This window comes from Callospermophilus lateralis, chromosome 3, assembly GCF_048772815.1.
Source record: "Callospermophilus lateralis isolate mCalLat2 chromosome 3, mCalLat2.hap1, whole genome shotgun sequence".
Lineage (NCBI taxonomy): Eukaryota > Metazoa > Chordata > Mammalia > Rodentia > Sciuridae > Callospermophilus > Callospermophilus lateralis.
The window spans coordinates 27,747,937-27,763,053 of NC_135307.1; the positions used below are offsets into that span (position 1 = coordinate 27,747,937).

The window sequence follows — 15,117 nt, forward strand, 5'->3', positions numbered from 1 at the left end:
GCAAAGTATTCAGTGAAAGGCCTGGCCATATGGCCATATTAAAAGCACTATATAAACTTATCATAATCATTAAACCTGTAATTTAAGATTGTCCTATATGAACCACCATCAGGCAATCATCTCAAACAGAAGCTCAAAGAGGTTGATACCAGAGTATGCTGAAACTCACTAAGTAAAGGCAGGCAGGTAGAATTCCATACCTGCCTAAGGTTTACTCTTCATTCAGCTGTCAATCATGCTATACTTGTATGGTACAGACTGAGTATCCCTTTCTAAAGATGCTTGGGACCAGAGTGTTTCCGATTTGAGATTTTTTTTTTCAGATTTTGGAACATTTGCATATATGGAACATTTAGGATGGAACCCAAGTTCAAACAACAAAATTCATTTTTATTTCATGAACACTTTATATGCATAGCCTAAAAGTAATTTTATACAATATTTTTACTGCATCTGCATTTTGGCTGCAACCTGTCACATGAGATCAAGTGTAGAATAATCCATTTATGGTGTATCACGTCAATGCTCAGAAAAGTTTCAGATTTTGGAGCATTTCAGATTTCAGATTTTTGAATTTGGGGTGTTCAATCTGTATTTTCTAAGGAGAATAAAACAATTTATTATGTGCTCAATATCCAATGTATATTTTTAACAGTACTGGATTTGAACCCAGGTCCTTACATGTGGTAGGTAATGCTCTACCACTGAGCTACATTCCCAGCCTTTCTTTTAAATTTTATTTTGAGATAAGGTATCACTAAATTGCCCAGGCTGGCCTTAAACTTGCAATCTTTCTACCTCAGTCTCCCAAGTATCTTAATATCTGACATTTTTAACAATATGCATGTAGTGAATTACATAAATCTTAAATGTCTAGCTCAATAATCTTCACAGAAATTATGCAGCTATATAAACATCCAGGTAATCCCTACCTGGTTCATGATATATAGCATTTCCAGCATCCCAGGTTTTTTGATATCCTTTCTTGGTCATTACCTCCCACACCAAATATAACCACTATTTTGGCTCCTACCAACTAGTATTAGTTTTGAACAGCAAAGTAAAAAGTTTTAACCTGAAAAAACTGTTTTTTTATTAAAAATTTCATGACTTGTAAAATACTACCACTCTACTATACATAAAGATAGTAAGACTGTATCACACTACACACAAAAATAAGAATGTAAATGAAACCACAATTCCCTGGCTACTTACCAAACTGCCACCCCCAAATGGATTTTCTATTAACATGAACCCAATTTCCTGTCTATGCCAGAACAAGAGTCAGATAACTGAAGACTGATAATAGTGGAATATAAGGTTTCAAAATCTAGAAAGCCACATGACAAAGTGAAAGGTACAGACTTTGGGATTAGAGAGAATGGGGCAGATTACTTCTCACAATCTGTTTTCCTATGTAAAATGGGAATAAAATGACCTACCTAATTTGTAAAGATTACACAAAAAGGTATATGAAACACATTATAATTTAGTCCCTGAAACACAGAAGGTACTCAATAACTGGTAACTACATATAATCACCTGCACTGGGGCTGGACAGAGATGCTGCAGCCACAGGTTTCCGTTTCCTCTTGATGTCACGTGAACATGGTGGTCCCCAATGTACATTTGGCTGCCTGCAGAAATGAAAAGAGAAAATGTGCTTTTAACTTTGTACTTCTTATTGTCTGAAAGACATTATGTTTAACCCAGATGAAAGCCATGACCCGTTACAAACAAAACGGGCATCATGTGTCATTAAGCATTAGCACAAGATTATTCAGAAATTAATCAAAATTCACTCTTTACCCATAATACACACCATTCTAAATATTTTTACCTGCTCTCAGAGTAGCAGACATTCAAGATTAATTTCAATAAATGTTTTATCACATGCTGATTTTTATAAAGTTATTTTTCATAAAAATGATAACTGCAATTGTTCTAAATTCACTAATGAAATACCTACTCCCAAGTGATAATATATTGAAAAGTTTAATGCTGCATGAACATAGATATTTGCACAGAATTTAAATAGGAAGTTTAACCCTTCTTCTATATATCTGGATTTTTAATACTATCTGTATCACAAGTTAAATAAATTGGTGTCTGAGACTTTTTAAAAAATATATTTGTAGTTGGACACAATACATTTATTTATTTATTTTTATGTGGTGCTGAGAATCGAACCCAGGGCCTTGCATGTGCTAGGTGAGCGCTCTACAACTGAACCATAATCCCAGCTCAGTTTCTGAGACTTTTAAAAATATAAATTATGTACTAATATTGTGCTCCCTCATCCAAATATTTAGTTTATTTTTAAAAACAATAGACTGAGAACTTAAATCTTGGGGGAGAAAAAAGATTCTCTGAAAGATGATAGACTTAACAATGAAATAGCTTACATACTATTTTAGTTCCTCACTGTTCCCCACTTTCTCCTTTCTCTTGTACTAGACAGATCCTGCCCCTGTTAAAGGACCAAGTAGAGTTTCACCTTTACATAAACCTTTCAAACATCTAAGGCCTTATCTACCATGAGTTATTACTTAACTGGTGTACACATATCTTGTTTTCCTAATGAAGCTTAATCTGAAATTAAGAGCAGAGATCCTGAGAACAAGAACCATATTTATTTATACTTCTTTCACAATTTTCCCATGATCTACCAACATCAGCACAAGGCACATCCTTGATGCTTGTCAGGTACGTATTGACTAGAATAAAAATTTTAGTGAGCTGGGGATAATGATTCAGTGGGAGAACACTTTCTTGCATGAATGAGGCCCTGGAGTTCCATCCCCAGCACCACAAAAATAAAAAGAATAAAAATTCTAAAAACCAAATGGCCAACAGAATACTTAAAAGTGGTTTAAATGGTAAATACAGTAAATTTTAAATGTTTTACCACAATATTAAAAAATAGCCCAAGTATAAAACATAAAAAGGAGCTTGGTGCCGCATGCCTATAATCCCAGGAGCTTGGGAGACTGAGGCAGAAGGATCAAGAGTTCAAATCCACCCTCAGCAAAAGCAAGGCACTAAGCAATTCAGTGAGACCCTATCTCTAAATTAAATACAAAGTAGGGCTGGGAATACGGCTCAGTGGTCGAATGCCGCTGAGTTCAATCCCTGGTACACCCCCTCACCCTCCCCCGAAAAAAACACATATAAAAATGAATTTAATAAAATTATACAAGATGAACTCCTAATTTGTAGTCCCAGCTGGGGATCAAGTCTCATGGCTGAATAGTCTTAAAACTAGAACCTCAAATCTAAAAGAATCTAGGTAATAAGGGAATAATAATAAGACAAAAGTCAAATGGACAAATTCTCCTATTCAGCAGGCCCTCAATCTGGCAATTTCCACAGCGCATGTACACATATGGATGTTTCTCTAAAGAGCAAAAGCTTAAGAGTTGATTCAATTTATAAAAAGAAGAATATAAGTATCTGACTGGAATCTTAGCAAGATTTTTAGAATGCAAAGAATGTTATATGATGAGATTTACAATGTAAGGCCAGTGGTCATGAAAATTCCATCCAGATCACCTTTTATCGATCAGTCCCCCCACATGGAAAAAGAGTTCATTTTAAGTTATATACTCCATGAGTAGTTAATTCTCAAAGCTGAAATAATTAATTCTGAATAAATGTGTAGAGAAAACAGTTCATTTCTCATATCCTGTGCAAATCCAGGGAATGAGTCTAAATTCAGCATGTTGATTTAGTAATAAATTAACACAGATGACAGAGCATCAAAGTTACTTCTGACTGAACAGAGGTGGTAACTCCCCTTGAAGCCAAGAAACAGGCAGAAAAGAAAGTGGCACTACAAAATTGTGTTCCTCAGCCAAAGAGAGGAGAAAATGTGCAGAAAAGAGCTTCCATTTTTTCCATCAACAAGGTACATGGGCCCCAAACTCAAACTCCCAAGAGCTTTTTCCTAATTCAGTCATGCTTAGTTGCAAATATTACAGAAACGGAAATAAAGTCAAAAGAAAACTGTTTGTATTCATACTTCTTTCTTCTTTAACCAAGCTCACTAAAGAAATCTCCAGAACTCCTCAGAGTAAGTGTTAACACCATTTCTTCAACCCAAACTATGTTATTAGACTTCAGTAAGGTGTGAGACGGAAAGGACTAGAAGGGTTCTTTTCTGGTAATGTTCATTTTCTTGATCTGGATGCTGATTAACTTAGTTATGACTTTGACAAGTCATCGAGTGTATATTTCTTTGTATACTTTTTTGTGTATATTTAAAATTTTAATTAAAAATTGCTTCTTTGAGATCAGTATTTACAATTTTCTGAGTTTTATGTGAAAAGCAAAATGAGAAGCAAAAGAGAAGTACTCAAGAGAATGTTAAGACATTAATTCCTAGAAGATCAACTTAGGCCAAACTCATTAAGTTCTGGCATTTTTTCTACATTTCCACCATCATTTTCCCAGCTTTGCATGTTTCATTATGTCAGTAACAAGGTTCAGGATCCATATTCTAGAATCCTTTATGGATCTAGTCAGTAACACTTACCTCACAATTTCAAGGAAGTAAAAAGATGAAACTATTAATGTACCAAAATGTTCATAAATTTTGGAGTTTTAAAAAACATTTTAGCAAAATGAAAATAAGTATTATCTACCTATTATTATGCACACAAGTTATTAAACAGTATTACACTGTGTAACATTCTCTGGGGGCCACCTGTGGACTCACTGACTCAGCCAGTCATCACATTTCCCTGCCCAAAGGTGATGGTTCTTTGGTGCCCATCCATGCTCTATTCAGTAACACTAAGCACTTTAGTGTTAACATTGAATGAACCCTGACTGCTAAGCCACCAGCCTATTATTTCTCTTGGCGGTAAATTGTCTACATTTACCATGTCATTCCCATTTCTAATTGTTGTTGAGCACTCTAAATCCTTCAAATTTTATAAATTCCTCTGGTTAAAACTTAGGAAAAAAAACCTGTCATCTAAAGAAACCAAGTAACAAAGCTTATTAAGACAATAACCTTATTTTGTTGTAATAGTATGTTATTTTTGTGTGGACTATTTTCTTTCTACTCAGCAGTTTTGGTTCTTTCTCTATTTACTAAGTTTTTACTGAACACCTCCTCTGTGCTAAGCATTGTACTAAACACGAGGATACAGTTACAAAGCACACAATCTCTGCCTTCATGGGTTTTAACCTAGTCGTACAAGCAGCCGCATAGTTTTTCTGGTTACAGGAAACAAATAATGGAGAAACAGAAGTGGCAATAAAGAGGGGCAAGTTCATTCCTAAAACTCAGCTTAAATATGTCACTCCTCTTAAAACACTTCTCTCAAGACTCATCTCCAGTTTGAAGAGCTATATCACAGGAGGCAGAACACAACAGCATAGCTCTGGGCTGAGTAGATGAAGAAAATTTTTCATTTTCTATGTCCCTTCCTATATTTGAGAGGAAAGAAGAGAAACTGTTGAATTGTTACAAAAGAACAATTAGGATATTTTTCTTCTTTTTTGATTTTAAGTAAATGCTTATATTTAGGTTGTATTTATAGCCCACATGAGGGCTCCATGTGCTTGGGAAGAACATCACAGAATAAAGAAGGAAGTGGACCCAGAATAAGCCTGGGAAAAATAAAAAAGAATCTGGGTGCTTGGAGCAAAAGGATGTGAAGGCAACTGGAAGTGGAACCAGCAGGCCGTAGAGCACACCAAGAACACCAAAACGGCCCTGCTTGGGAGTAAAGAATATTAAGTGTGGGACTGGATGGGCCCCTCATGTTATTCTGTAAAACCTAAGCATGTGGGTAGGCAATTACTGCAGTCTCCACCTCCTATTCAAGAGGCTGTTCCAGGTTTATTTTAAATTCCCAAATAATTCCATATGATCAAGTGTATACATAAAAAATTTAGGAAGGAGAAGAAAAATAAAGAGGTTGATTTCCTCCTCATACCATTTTCATTTAGGCATACAACTACCTGGCTCCCTTTCTTATTTACTCAATGTGTATATAACTTTTTACCATCACAAAATGGAAACTAAAAAGGGACAATGAAGAAATGAGGTAGCAGAAAGAATTAAAAAAAAAAAAAAAGAGTTGAAGCTTCCCCAACACAAAGACCTTTCCTGCAGACAGAAAAGGCAGAAGATTTAACCAGATTTTTAAAAATTCTCTTGCAAGAGAAGTATGTAACTATATACTGTTGTTCTTGTACTACAAACCATGTCCATCAGGGGAAGGATCTTTCAGCCATTCAGGATACAACAGAAGCTAAGTAGAAATTGAGCTAAGAGCTCTACCACCTTATAAAACTTCACTAAATTAGAGTGGTAAATGGTTACCAGAATCATATAATATATAGAGCATTTATAAAATACACATGTCCCATCAAACTCCTTATTTAATAGGCTGGAGTGGGAATAGAATCAGTAATATACTTGTTTTGAAATTTGTCCTGAGATAATTCTGGTTAAGTGCCTACTTACTGTAGAAATGACTGAGTTAAAAAATCTACCAAATTCCCAAAGCCAACCTAGTCAATAAAAAAGATCTAACTATTTAGCCTAAAGAATAATAGAATGATTAAATGAATATAAATTTAGATAAAAATATTGCTCCCTGGTACACAAGCAATTAACCTAGAGAAAAGACAGGCTCCACTTGCTCCATTTCATCTGATCAGGGCCTCAGGGACAATCTACACTCAGGCCAGTGAACACTTGGGGCACAGGCTTCTTTTCTAATGTGAGTACTGGGCTCCAGGCTTTCCCTCTGAAGGCTGCATTCTTCACTGTGGCAGCATTTGCCAGAAAGGATGCAGAGAAGGCAGAGGAAATGAGCATTAAAAGCAATAAATATAACTTCTTTAAAAATTCTTACTTCAGAAATGGTCACTAAATTCTTATAAGTGTGAAGGTGAATGCTGAAGATTAACAATTAATTGAAAGAGTATTCTTTACATCTACACATAAACACAACATTTCTACTTTATTTTTACTGCAGGGAACTGAAAGATCAGGTGAGTTGTTTAAACTGCAGTGTTACTTAGGAAACGGGGCAGATCACCATGTCCCTGGGGCAGGAATGTACTTTTAGGTGAAAAAAAAAAAAAAGATACTTTGAGAAATACATGCATGTTTAATAGAACCAATGTTGGCAAAAAATAACTGAAGTGACTGCTTTCAGTTTAGAACAAAGATGTTGAGTCACTCCTAAGGAGCAAAAACAGTCTTTTTCTGCCAATGGCACACTAATTTAAGGGATAGTTCACCTTCAAAAAATCACTTGTTTTTAAAAGCCACTGAGAAGTTCACTTTTGTATGAAGTAGAAATAAAATTTAATGTAAAAAGTATTGCTGCACCTTTTTAAAAATATAAACAAATAACTACTACTATCAGGGGGAAAATGTGATGTTTTTAAGGACCAAAGGTCTATCTATCATATACTCCAACTATTCTCTTTAATTACTCATCTATTCACCTCAATTATTGTAAAAAAATTTATAGGGGCCCACCCTGGTTGTAAAATACTATGTTGGCTGTGGAAAGGGGAGGCACATAATAACTGAGCTACGGCCTTGTTCCCCAGGAGCTCATGACATGGGGGAAAGTTTATTTGTAAATACAGAAGTAATAATTAGAAACAGTGAGATGTAATCAAGGAACAAGTCAAGTGCTAGGGTAAAATGAGGGAGAGGATTAAACTTAGGGAAGAGACATCCCTCAGTAAGCTGTGATTTTTACATTTGAAGTTAACTGTCATTTATTAAACACCCAGTACTGGAAAGACTTTCATGGACTTGTGCATGGGAAGATCCAGTCTAGGACACCAGGAGCAGCTAGAGAGAGAAAACCACTTCACAATTACCATAGGGAACAGAGAGGATTTGTTTCGGAGGAAGAGAGCCTCAATGTCTTTCACTCAAATCTAACACTCAGCAATCTGTGACAAACTGCTCACTAGCCCCTGAAAAGCCTCTTTAATCTACTTCCGTCAGCTGGACCAAGACACAGGACAACATCAAGCTGGCTTATTCCAGCCAAAGGAGCAGAATCACTTGGCATCCACTTGGAACATGGGTAAACCACAACAGAAAAACTGGAAGAGAATTCTTTTATCACTCCACCTAGGCAGTAAGATGCCAGCCAGCTGAGAGCTGCTGTAAACAAGACCTTCCAACAGAGGACAAAAGACCCAAGGACTGCTCAGTATATTGAGAGGTTCCAATAGGCTTGAGCAGTTTTAAGGACAACATTTTAGCAGAAGCATTACTTCACACACAGCTAAAACTAAGGCACCAGAGGTGAGCAAGAGCTTCTGCACATCCTAGCATCCCAACACCCCGGCATCCCAGCATCCCAGACTCTTGACAAAGAACTAACTAAAGGTTTCTTCCTCCAAGCCCTGGGGTAAAACCTGAGGCTGTTTATTATGGCTCCAAAGGTCAAAATTAATAGCATGAATTGGGTCGTCTTCTTGTTCTTTGAAACTCCTTGTCAAATGGCACAGCCAGCTGGGCACACAACTCTGATATGCAGATCATAACGTTTTTGAACAGATAAAATGAATTACAATGAGTGCAGCCTATCATATTTCAACTCTCTAATGGGCAGGAAGGTCTCTCTCTTCTTTACCCAACACTGTCCAAATGCCTCCTTGTACAGGCTATTTGAGGCCATTTAAGGTTCTCAAGAATCTGTACTACATCTTATTAGCAAATGACTCTGGAAGCTAATTCAAAGTTCTTAAAATTACAATTACCCTAAGGACAGGATAGGGAAGAAACTATAAGAAAAATAATGTTTGCTACCAGGATATCAAATATTCATGTATATTATTTCATTTCGATCCTCACCAGCCCAGTAAGAAAAGTATTAGTACTTTCACTTTAAACATAAGTAACTGGAGAATGGGGAGGTTGTCATTTGCCCAGGTGAAGCCAAGAGTCTTACCTGTGTCTGCCTCACATTCATACCCACACTCTTAATCTCATACTGACTTTGCCAGGATATCACAACAAAGAAAAAAAACATAAAAACTATGAGACTTTTCATTTGTTCATTAAAGAACACATATAATATCTGCATACCAAACTGGCATCTGCCACTCTTACTGGAAATGAAAATGAGATTTCTCAAATGAAAAGCTGTCTATTTACAAAGGAACTGACCTATGAAAATAAGATATAAAACAATTGCTTTGCTATTTTAGAACTTAAGAAAGAAGAAATGGAAATAGTGGTGCATTACCAAATCACCATCCAAAACAGAGGAAAAGTCATGAAAGTTGGAGAAAAATCTAACTGCTATGAAATACTCAATAATGACAACTGGTGACTTGTACATTATACAGAGAGCAGACAGTAGCAATTGGTTAAGTTCTAGTTAGTGTTTCCTATAGGTAATAATGGTAAGAAAAGCTATCCATCACAATCAATCTCTCGTTTTGGGAAAGGCTGCCTATAGCTATAACGCTAGTCTCATCACAAATCTGTGACTGTGTCCTTGACAACAATACCCCTGCCTCTATCAGAGCACCAATCACACCATCTGCTGTTTGAGCAGCAGCAATTTTAAACACAAAGTATTACTACTTTAATGGTAAATCTCAGTACTAGCAACCAAAACAAAACAAAACAAAAAAAAACAAAACAGTTAGTTTGTGAATTTTATCCACACACCCAGCCAACTATATAACTGTCCACTCATCTATCCAACAAGCCTCCAACCTCCCCATTTATCACTATGTGCTGGGCACTGTGCTAGATACTAACACTTTCCTTCATCTGCAGTGGCTTCTCCAAAGCTAAGAGAAGTCTAGAGGCCTACCTCCCATGAGGAGTCATGCTCATGATGCCAAAGTACAGAGATTGTGCCAATTCTGCAACGTGAGTCCTTATTAAGCAAACTACAAAGCATCGTCATTCAAACCATATGCATTTGGGATGACAGTTCTTAACCCTGGCTGCATATTAGCCACCTGAAGAGCTTTAAAATAATGCCAATGCCTGGGTCTCATTCCAGACCAACTAAATCAGAATCTCTGGAGGTGGGGCCCAGCATGGATATATTTTTTAAAGCCTCTCAGGTGGTTCCAAAGGGCAATTCCAGGGTTGAAAACCCTAAACTAAGTATTTTTAGAGTGGTATTTCTGAAAACCCCTTAATTCACAAATCTATTAGATGGTATAAAGACCACAAAATTCCCCCTGCACCCACTGCCTGGCCATCTGAGCTGCATTAAAATGATACATCCATAGTGTTATCTTAAAATTACAGTCCCATTACTTTTTGTTTATAGCAATGAAATACTAAAAAAGAGGTTATTCATTGCTGCCTCCCTCCAGATGCCCCCAGGCCTATGCTGAGAACCACGAGCTGCATGTGGATCTTGAGGTGGCCTTGTTCTCGTGCAATAGCTGAGTGCTTGGTAGAGTGCAACTGGCAGTGTCCAGGCAAGCAGCAGCCTCAGCTCAGTTCCAGGACAGGAGGGAACCTTCATAGTCCAGGCATGATTATCAGACTCTTTGTGCTCTTAAAGGAGAGTAATTATAGGCATGTGAAAAAAGGAAAGCTCTCCCGGAGGAACTCTTCCTCACATGCTTCCCAAGAGGCATGAGGGCCATTAAAAATTCCATGATGAAGAGGAAAAACAGCCTGGGAACAGCCAGGAGGCAATACAGCAAATTAATACACCAGCCCTCCTCGGGGAAAGCTGTGATAAAACAGGAAACACTTCTCTCTTTGCAAAATAAAATTATACCACTAATGATAACATAGTCACCACACACACGAATTGTTCTAATGATGGGTGTAAAATTCCCACTGCTGCCTAAATGCTTTGAAAGAAATATTTTCTTACTACAAATAAAATGGGACAAGAAAAAGAAAAAATTTCCATTCAAAACACTTTTTAACATAAGTCACTCAGCTGCCTCTTCTCTGCCATCACTCCTCGTTTACATTCCCTCCTTGGGGCCAGGCTTTTGTTAATGGTCACCTCTTCACAAAACCCACTGTGCTGTTCCAAGTCCAATCTCCTCAGTCCCTCACACTGGAGATGGACTGCACCTTCTCCACTGACCCCTTGCTAGGCAGGAGTACCCCCAAGAACTTAGTCTTTCATCATTCACATTTCCTGGAAACTGCATAGAGGTCACTTGTGCTGATCATTTCCCACAGAGAAGTGGTTGCTAAACTTGACTGACTGACCCTCATTCAGTAAAAACTGTGAGGAAATAGTTATTATATATAATACATTATGTGTGTGCATATTATGTATGTACACATTAAACATGTGCTAGTAGACAAATAGGTATACAGTTTAAAACAAAAGAAAAACTTCAAAGATAAGCTAATAAATAAATGTGAAGTTTAAAAAAGTTTTTTACCCCTACCTTCAAGAACTTCATGCATGCAACTTAGAACTCACCAGCCTGGGAATGCTACCCAGGAGTAAGGACAAAGATTATCCATAATTGTTCAGTTTCTCTCCTTTGCTTTTAGCAGTGGTCTAAAGCAACAGCCAGTATTTCCCTAGAGCCAAGTGTACCAAAGCTCGGCTGAGACTTCCTAGTATTTCCCAGCCCATCTACAAGCAAGCCAGGTAAAGGAATGAAGATAATGATGTGGATAATGAGATACACAAAGAAATAAGAAACTGCCACCTATCCCAGCCAGAGGGCTGAGACTTTTAAAGGAATTAAAATCTAAGGAAAGTACTGATATTGACCCTAGCACAGCACAGCTCTAGGCAGCAGAGGAAAAGGGAAGAGGGCAAAGTAATCTGCTTTGAGTACTAGATATGACAGGGTGAAGCTCATAAGCTCATACCTTCTTCCCAGAGTATACACAGCCATTAATTTGTTTGGTATCAAGATAAAAAGCTAGAGGACTGCTCTCCCATGCAGTGAACTTTTTTTTTTTTTTTTTTTTTTTTTGGTTACTGGGGATTGAACCCAGGGGCACTCAACCACTGAGCCACATCCCTAGCCTTTTTATATTTTATTTAGACACAGAATCTCACTAAGTTGCTCAGGGACTTGCTAAGTTGCTGAGGCTAACTTTGAACTCACCATCCTCCTACCTCAGGGTATTACAGGTGTGTGCCACCACACTTGGCTTGGAGTGAACTCTTGAGGCTTTCTGAGCATCACCACCTCTACGAAAATCTCCCCTAAACCTTTAAGTTAGGGCTCTCCTCTGTACTTTGTATCATCCAGATACAAATCGCCATTGCAGCTGTCAAGTTTCTATAAATGACTTTCCCACAAGAATATAAGCTCCTTTAGGGAAGTACCTGAAAAAGAGGCTGGCACATAGTAGGGAGTCAGCAAATGTTGAACGAATGAATGATAAGTAAACAGCATGATACTGAAGGAAAGGCCTTACGGTGGCAGTTTACATGGGCCCACAATTTTCCACATTCTTATTAACACCATTTATGATGAACTCTCTCTTTTTTTAAGTTGTAGATGGAAACAATATCTTGATTTATTTTTATGTGGTGCTGAGGACTGAACCCAGTGCCTCACACATGGTAGGCAAACGCCCTACCACTGAGCCACAACCCCAACTCCTAATGGTCTCTTTTCAAAAGATTTTTCCCCACTGAAATGCTACTTCTCCAAGTAGAAAGAGCTGGCAGTAGGTTATGGTACACAGTTCCAACTACTTCCATAAAAGAACAACTTCTTTGTGTAGCCTGCACACAAAATTTATGAGTATATCTATTTAAGAATTTATTAGAAAGAAAGAAAATTATCAGAACTTGAAAAGAAATTCTTTGTTACCAGAAATAATAATTCTAAGGTCCACCAGTTAGCTGCTCTTTTGTCCACAATAAGCCTGCTGAGGAATTCTATAAAACTATATGTACTTTCCATGACACCTAAATTAAGAAAATTCACAATGAGAGGCATAAGATTCATTCATTTGACAATACCAGACACCTAACAAGTGCCAGACACAGATGCTAGAGGGAATTATTAGACAATAAGGCAAGACCCCTGCCCTTTGAAGCTGCTATTCTAGTTCAAGAAACATGTGGGGGAAAAAAAAAAACCTAATACGTAAAAGCATTACAGATTGTGGTAAGAGCTAAACAGGAAGGAAACACAATGAACAGAGAGTACTGCAGGTTGCCCCTTTAGGAAGGTGGTCTGAGTGGTCCTCCCTGAAGAGGTAACAACTGAGTTTTGGTGAGTAGGACCTCGAGGAGGTTTCCAAGCAAAAGAAACAAGAGTGAAGGTCTGAGGCAGGAAAAGCCTGTTCTTTTTGAAGAACAAAATGGAGCTCTCCAGTGCAGATGGATCTCTTCCCCAGAGACGGGGAAGAATTATATGAAAGGAGGCTGGACAAGTAGGCAGAAATCAGATTATGCAGGGTTTTGCAGGTCATGGCAAGGAACATTAATAATGTTCTTTGAAGATGGGGCTTTTAGCAGCAGAAATAATATGAAATATGAGCCAGAAGACTGAGGTCACAGTTGAGACTTAATCACATACTAGCCATGTGACCACAGCAAAGACACCTCAGCCCTCAGCCTCAGTTTCTGCATCTGTAAAACATCTATTTATCTCTGAAGGTTGTATGGATAAACCTGGACCTATATACAAACTTTATAATCTGAAGTGTTATAAAAGAAGAAAATAATGTCCAGAAGAAAATAACAGTCACTAAACAACAATACCTGGCAGAGCAGTGTGCTGGTGAACATCTTCGATGAGAAGCATCAGCAAGAACATCCAGGGAGTAAAGAGGAGAAAGGGGATTAAACTGTGGGGATAAATAAGATTTTTTTAGTAAGGTTTAAATGAAACAGACCTGTTCCAAAAGGGCAGCCTACTATTTACTTTTCTTTGACTATCTAATTCTCTGTCGTACTAACATAGACACCATTCCATAAGGTTGTGCATAGTTAATAATGTGCCCAGGAGTGTGGCATAACTCATCTAGCACATCTCCAAAAAAAGAATTCCTTGTTAAACAATAGTTCTTCAAAAACTTCTGATACCCAGTATATATTTAAGTGGCACAAGTGTGTACTTTTCAACTGTCATCACAGGAACTTACATCTAATGATTATCAACTGTTTATCAGCCCCCTTTCCCAAGACTAGTGCAAAATTACCTTTTTTGTTCCCTTATTCTGACAAATGTTTTTAACAGTAACTAGTGAGCACAGACCAGCAGCACAGTACAGCAAAAAGAGACTACACTACACTACACTAGAATTGAAATACCTAATCCCAGTCCATCAAGTCACTCAGTATTTAAAATGACAAAGCCTCTTTGAGTTGTATTATCCTCATCTGCAGAATATATGTTATAGGGGTTTTGTTTGTTTTTTTTAAAGGATAACTGAAATATTGCTTTAAGGTTTCAAAATAATTTCAACTTTTCATCTGTAAACATTTATTGACCTCAAAAGGTAAGCCATGAGGAACAGAGTAATAGTTCAGAGGTGGAGTACACGCTTAGCATGTGCAAAGCCTTGGGTTCATCTCCAGCAAAAAAACAGAAACAAAAACAAAAAGGAGGCTGTGAGGTCAAATGGAATACAGTATGTGTAAAAGTACCTTGCTTTATGTTTGTTAGCTTTCTTTGGACTTTTCCCAAAATAGCCCATTGTCAGCAACTTAATGCATCTTAAGATTGAAAGAGGGCTGGGCTGTAGTTCAGTGGCAGAGCACTTCCTAGCATGTGTGAGGCACTGGGTTCAATCCTTAGCACCACATAAAAATGAACAGATAAAATAAAGGCATTCTGTCCATCTACAACTACAAAACAATTTCTAAAAAAGATTGGAAGAATTTTGAATGACAACTTCAAAAGAACATAAGAATGTATAGTAAACCATAAAGGTGCTGGACCCAGTTCTACTTGCTGTATGACCTTGGGCAAACATTTTACAATACATGGACCTCCAGTTCCTCATTTGTACTTAACAGATCTGTAGTAGGTGATGACCACAGGTATCCTTCTGCCTGTGAATTCTCTGATATGAACATGATCAGAGCTCTAACTTAAGAATACCTAAACAGCAGTCTGTCACATGTTGCCTTCGTGATTTTTTTCCTTACCTGACTCCCCACTACATAGTTTACCTAGTACTTTTCTTTA

General features: G+C 37.5%; 1 protein-coding gene across 7 annotated transcripts in view; it reads right to left on the reverse strand.

Moving 5' to 3' along the window:
* Gpatch2l (G-patch domain containing 2 like) overlaps positions 1–15,117 on the reverse strand; it is a 56,185-nt gene that overhangs the window by 12,790 nt on the left and 28,278 nt on the right. For 3 of the 7 annotated variants that reach the window (XM_076849813.2, XM_076849815.2, XM_076849814.2), the window contains exons 8-9: positions 13,686–13,771; positions 1,543–1,637 (exon numbers count right to left, since the gene is read on the reverse strand). In XM_076849813.2, coding sequence (XP_076705928.1) covers positions 1,543–1,637; positions 13,686–13,771 — 181 coding nt within the window. Of the gene's footprint in view, positions 1–1,542; positions 1,638–13,685; positions 13,772–15,117 lie in introns of those variants that run through there. The other 4 variants (XM_076849818.1, XM_076849819.1, XM_076849816.1 and 1 more) reach the window with 3 other exon arrangements.